This window comes from Falco peregrinus, chromosome 3, assembly GCF_023634155.1.
Source record: "Falco peregrinus isolate bFalPer1 chromosome 3, bFalPer1.pri, whole genome shotgun sequence".
Taxonomy (NCBI): Eukaryota; Metazoa; Chordata; class Aves; order Falconiformes; family Falconidae; genus Falco; species Falco peregrinus.
In genome coordinates this window covers 110,621,412-110,627,102 of record NC_073723.1, presented here as the reverse complement: position 1 = coordinate 110,627,102, position 5,691 = coordinate 110,621,412, and the positions used below count along the sequence as shown (strand labels likewise).

The 5,691-nt window shown below is 56.4% G+C and overlaps 1 protein-coding gene across 1 annotated transcript; it reads right to left on the bottom strand.

Annotated features, from left to right (window-relative positions):
* Positions 1 to 555: 555 nt before the first annotated feature.
* Positions 556 to 5,687, bottom strand: DDOST (dolichyl-diphosphooligosaccharide--protein glycosyltransferase non-catalytic subunit). Its single transcript, XM_055798981.1, has 11 exons — positions 5,501 to 5,687; positions 4,792 to 4,902; positions 4,433 to 4,519; positions 3,961 to 4,064; positions 3,030 to 3,124; positions 2,555 to 2,648; positions 1,995 to 2,143; positions 1,569 to 1,716; positions 1,309 to 1,429; positions 1,126 to 1,232; positions 556 to 1,046 (listed from the first exon to the last, which is right to left on the bottom strand). The coding sequence occupies exons 1-11, from the start codon at positions 5,637 to 5,639 to the stop codon at positions 897 to 899; spliced, it is 1,305 nt and encodes a 434-aa protein (XP_055654956.1). The 5' UTR covers positions 5,640 to 5,687; the 3' UTR covers positions 556 to 896.
* Positions 5,688 to 5,691: the final 4 nt, after the last annotated feature.

Genomic DNA, 5,691 nt, shown 5'->3' with positions numbered 1-5,691 from the left:
CAAAGCGCCCGCCCCGCCGGGTCAGGAGCGGGCCGTCAATCAGGGGCGTTCGACCAATCAGTGGGCGGGAGGGGCGGCTCCCTCCCCCTGCGGCCGCACGTGGGCGGGGCCAGCACCCCCAGGCCCCGCACTCACCCGGCTGCTCCTCGGTGCCCCCGGGCGCAGGAAAGCCCAGCGCCCCCCCGGCTCCTCCGCTTTTCTCGGGATCCTGTCCTCCCCAGACCCCCCAGGTGCGTTCTGGGGTGCTCCAGGCCCTCGGTGAGCCTTTGAGGGTGTCCCTGAACCCCCCCGTTTGCTCTCAGGGGCACATCTTCCTCAGTGTGCCTCTGGTGACCCCCCAAACTCCCCAGTGTGCTTCTTAGGGCGTCCCAACCCCCCCCCCCCCCACCATGCACTCCAGCGTCGGCATCATCCAGATGTTCCCACACAGCCCGCCCCACGGAACACCTCGAGTTGGCAGGGGACATGGGGACATGTCCCTGGGGCGCCACCCACAAGCCTGGGGACGCGGCTGAAAGCCCCAGGCGGCAAATTCACTTTGCTTCAACCCAGAGCGAGAGGAACAAGATTTTATTTTGAAAAGGGCGTTATCAGCTCCGATCAAAACCATTCCAGCGGTGGGACAAGACCAACATCACCAACTCAGCCACGAACCACACCAGTGTGCCATGGTTCCAGCTCTGCAGATGCTCCGGTGACAGATTCCGCACCCCCCCCCCCCCCCATTTCCTTTTCTTTCCTATTAATCCTCTTGTGTGTACAAATAAAAAAAGACCAAACGCAAATCCACAGCGTGTCTGGCACCTACCAGTCCTCATAGGATGACAAATGAGGGTCCCGAGCGCCGCCCGCCCCTGCCCGGCGCTGGGGAAGGGGCTCACCCTCCTACAGGGAGCTCAGTCGGATTTCTCCTTCTCCTTCATGTGCAGGAAGACGATGCTGAACATGAAGAGGCCAACCATCATGGAGAAGGCGCCGGCATAGTACGGGTACGCCGAGGGGATGAACCGTTCATACTGCGTGTGCTGGAGGGGACGCACCGACACCTGCGGGGGGGGAAAGCAGCGCTCGGTGGGCTGCCCAGCAGCCCCTCCCCCCTCGGGTGGGTCTCCCCCCTCCACGTACCTGGGTGGAGGAGTAGAGGTGCGTGTAACCCAGCCGATTATAATCCACCTTGAACTGAAACACGCCGTAGATGTCCGGCAGCTTGAACCGCACGCTGTATTTGCCGCCTGAGGGAAGAGAGGGCAGTGAGGTGGCAGTGAGGCACGAAGCCGCAGGAGCCCCAAGGCGGCGAGGGAAACCCACCGTTCCGCTTCAGGAAAGTCCGCACGAAGGGATCAATGCGGACAAACTCCAGCTGAATATCGTCTCCGTCAAAGGGAACCCACTTGCCATCGGAAAGCTTTTCGATCACAATGCTGTACTCCTGGAACGAAACCACAACGTTGGGAAAAGTTAACCAGCAAACCTGGACTCATTCCAAGTTCAAATTTTCCCAAATTCCTTTTCTCAAGGAGGTTCCATGTCCCCTCGTGCCCTCGCGCCGCCTTGAACGGCAGCCTTACCACCAGGTCGGTGACGGTGTAGGCGTTGGGAGGCGCAACTTCCCCAACGCGGTGGTGGGACACGGCCCCGACACGCAGCACTCCCTCCTCCTTGAACACCCAGCGGGACAAGGCAACAGCCAGCTCGTAATTCCCTGTCTGCGAGTACCTACGGCCAAAGGAAGGCTGAGAGAGCACGGCAGCCACACCGAAAACACACACCGCGTGCCAAAACCCAAACCATTAAAGCAACAAAACACCAGCCAGGGCGAAAGGAGGGACCTGCTCCCCGAAGGGCTTTGTTCCCTAAGGCCAAACAAACGCATCACCCCCAATTTCATTCAAGTTTTCCCATCACGTGAATATTTGTTGCCTATTTCCCAGGACTTTCTTCACCAAACAGCTCCCAGATACTGCGCAGCCAGGGATGTCAGCGAGCCAACGTACCTCTTGGAGCCGGGAGTAGCTTTCTGCACGGCAGAATTGAAGAAGGCGTCGCTAAAGAAATCCAAGGAGCCGCTGAAAACAACGCGGGCATTGTTCCGGGCCTGGAGCCCCGCGATCAGAAGGGTGTTCTTCCCAACTGCGTGTGGGTACTGGAAAGGAAGGGGAAAGAAGGCATTTCGAAGAGTGTTTAGCCAATTTAGGGGTGATTAAAGAAGAGTTAATCTCTGGTTTGCTGCGGGGTGGAACATCCCGACTCGCTAGCACAGAAGCTCGGAGTAACCAGGAATGGGGTTCACAGCTTCCACCCCCTCCGCCTGGAATGAAACCTTTGATCTAGGCTGGCCTCTCCTCCAACGTGTCCCTCACGCTGGACATTTTCCCAGGGGCAGAAACCAAAGAGGAAGATTCTCAGGGCAATGCAGGAAGGCAAGCCAACAGCCCGACCCCTTCAAAATCCATCAGGAGATCAAACACCCGATGACCTTGCCAAGTTGCCAAAATCTGAGAGGCTTAATTGCAGAAGTACAGCTCCAAAGAGGAGGAAAAGCCACCAAGCGTACCTGCGTGATCGGCTTGTCTGGGAAGAAGGAGTAAGAGGTAGACGAGCCCGTCAGGATATCCAGCACCAGCGGGTTGTCAGGGTCAGCCACCATCCTTGCAGGGAGAGGCACCGTGAGTGGCACAAAGACCCCCCAGCGCCCCCAACCCCCAAGGAATGTGTGGCCACCAACTGTGTGAACCTCCTTGCCCTCTGGATGCAGCAAGACAACCGCAGAACTTGCACACGCTGAGCAATGAAATATTTCCTTAACATACACAGTCAAGCTTCACTAATTTACATTAAGAAATGTTCCTGAGCCAGCGACTAAGCGGCTTTGGAGATTCTTTTTATTGGCATCTTGAAATCGAGGGAGGCTGCTCCCATCAGGAGTCACAGCTGGCTGACCCCACACTTACCTCGCGCGGCGCTCGCTCCCCTTCCCCTACAGCTACCACCTCCCCCCCCCTTCCGCCGCCGTGCTGCAGGTCGCTTACCCAACTCCTCGGAACAGGATGGGGTTCAGCGCCACTCTCCCCACAATGGTGGGGGCCTTCAGGAGATTTTCAGCATCGGCGACAATGAGCGTGTGCTGGGAGGAGTGAGAGAGAGCGGCGTGAACGCGCCACAGGGGCAGGCGGGCTGGCGTTAGGTTCTAGCGGCGAGCAACGGATCCTCTGCTTAACTGAAAGCTAACGCTGCTTTTACAGACAACTCCAACTGAGCCGCTGGTGGATGAACATTACAATTCAATTAAAAAGTAAAAACCAGCTTATTTTTGTTTAATTATGATCAAACTGATACTGATACATAAGGAAAAGAAAACCAACTTTTGATAAAGACAGCAACACTTCTGGTGTTTTATTTTCCTGTACTTAATAACTTTCATCCTTGTACTAGGACAACGTCTGCATACTGCTTCAACAGTTTAACTTTATTAAAAATGAGCAGAATATATTTAGTTCAGACCTTAATATAGCCTTTACAGTACCAGATGATACTAGAGGGAAAAAAAAATAAATCACAGAAACACGTACATTTCTATATTCATCTCTGGATAATCTCCCTTCCCACACCCAAAGCGTCACGCTCGGTGTCTGACGTGCTTCACCCCATCACACCCTTCAGAGCAGTTCACACCCACCAGTGACCGTGGCGTGACCACCTGAGACCCAGTGACAGTTTCAGGCTGTAATCTGAACAATGAAACCCGGGAGATTCAGGAAGATGAATCTGAGGGCAGAGACCCCGAACGCCCTGCAGTGCTATGTCACTGAACACTGCGAGGTGCCATCATTTACGACTTTCCTGGGAGAAAGGCAGGAAAGCAGAGAACAGATGGAGGAAAAAAGAGGAAACGAGGACAGGAGATTCACGCCTAAACCTCTGCACTGAAAACACCCAAAACGTGCAGGCAAACCTACTCACCTGGCCGGGGTCGGATATATCATAGTTGTGATGGTCGATGACCGCTGTCCTTTCCTCATCAAACTCTATCCCACACTCGCTGCCCAGCTCCCGCAGTGGGTCGCCTACAAGAACAAAACGGATCCTCTTTACACAGTGTGTTCAGGACGCAACACCAGTCTCAGCGCTCAAAAGCAAAATTCAGCTTAGAGTCACGTGCTCAGCACTCCACAGCCAAACCCCCAGGAGCAACTCAACCTCCCCCAGCTCAATTCCTATTCAAAGTGTCAATAAAGGCTATTTATCCTCCATTTCCTTACAGCACACGCCTTGAGGTTCACAATGAGAAACAAGAAACCGTTTTCTCACCATTTTTGTCACAGGAACTTGCAGAATGGTGAATAAACTCTCCGCAGAGCATCAGCGGCAGAGATGCCGGTTACAAGCAGTGCCCGAAATGCACTAACTCACCCTGACGAACATTTGTACTTACCAATGTCTGAGCTGGCAGCGACGAGGACACTGCCACCGCCGTCGATGAAAGCGGTGATGGTCTCCACGTTGATGTTTCCACCAAAATCTGAAAGCGCGGGCCAGAAATTCACGACTAGTTCTCAGAAGTAACACCACAGCACAATTAAACCATGGCAAAACACCAGATCATTTCTCTCGTGGCTGAAAGAACCACCACTAGAGGCCTGGAGGTACCTGCAGTTTGCTACCAGGTGCAAAACACAAAGGATAACACCTAAAGCGTAAGATTTAATTAAAATTGACAGAATAGTTGGAAATCCCCCTCCAAAAATGCTGCCAAGTCCCAAAAGCAGTCGAGTTTTCCCCTCCTGTGTTTACCTTCTATGGATGGTGAGAAGATGATCAAGTTGTCGTACAGAAATTCCCCGTATTTTATCAGGGAGAGGCCGGCATCGTCCGCTGTGCGGAAGGTGAGGTCGAAGCCCCTGTCTGCAGCCACAGACACAACCGACAGCTTTGGTGTCTCACCAACCCACCACACTCAGGTTTATCCCCCCACTGAACAGCGGGGGTTTGGAAAAAGTGGCTTAGGGGCTTCCTGGGGGGACCACCGGGATGTTCCCATGTTAATCCTCAGGGTTCAATCCCCCGAAGAGCCCCTTTGTTGCAAGGATGCCCCGCTGACACCCATCGAGTGCAGACAACGCTGCTGGGGACCCGAAACAAGCACAGCTGGGGACACAACCCCATCTCCTCCCTCAGCCCAGCCAGGGGACCCCAAAACCCCCAGCTCCCCCCCCAGAGGACCCCAACCTCCTCTCTCAGCCCGGCCGGAGGATCCGAAAACCCCCAGCTCTCCCCCAGGGATCCCCAACCTCCTCCCTCAGCCCGGCCAGGGGAACCCAAAAACCTCCCTCTCCCCCAGGGGACCCCAATTTCCTCCCTCAGCCCGGCCAGGGGACCCCAACCCCACCCCCCCCCCCGCTCTCCCTCAGGGGACCCCAACCTCCACCCTCAGTCCGGCCGGAGGGCCCCAAGCGCCCCCCTCTCCCCCGCCCAGCCCGGCGCGGGGCCCCCCGGGCCCTACCCGCCAGGCTGCGGAAGAAGAGCGAGTGCGTGTCCCGCAGGTTGCCGTTCTCCAGCAGCACCAGGGTGCGGGGCCCGCCCTCGGCCCCGGCCGCCGCCACCGCCAGGAGCCACCACAGCCGCAGCGCGGCCGCCGCCATCTTGCTGGCCGCCGCCGAGCTCCCCCGGCAGCGGGCGGGCGCGGGCAGCCAG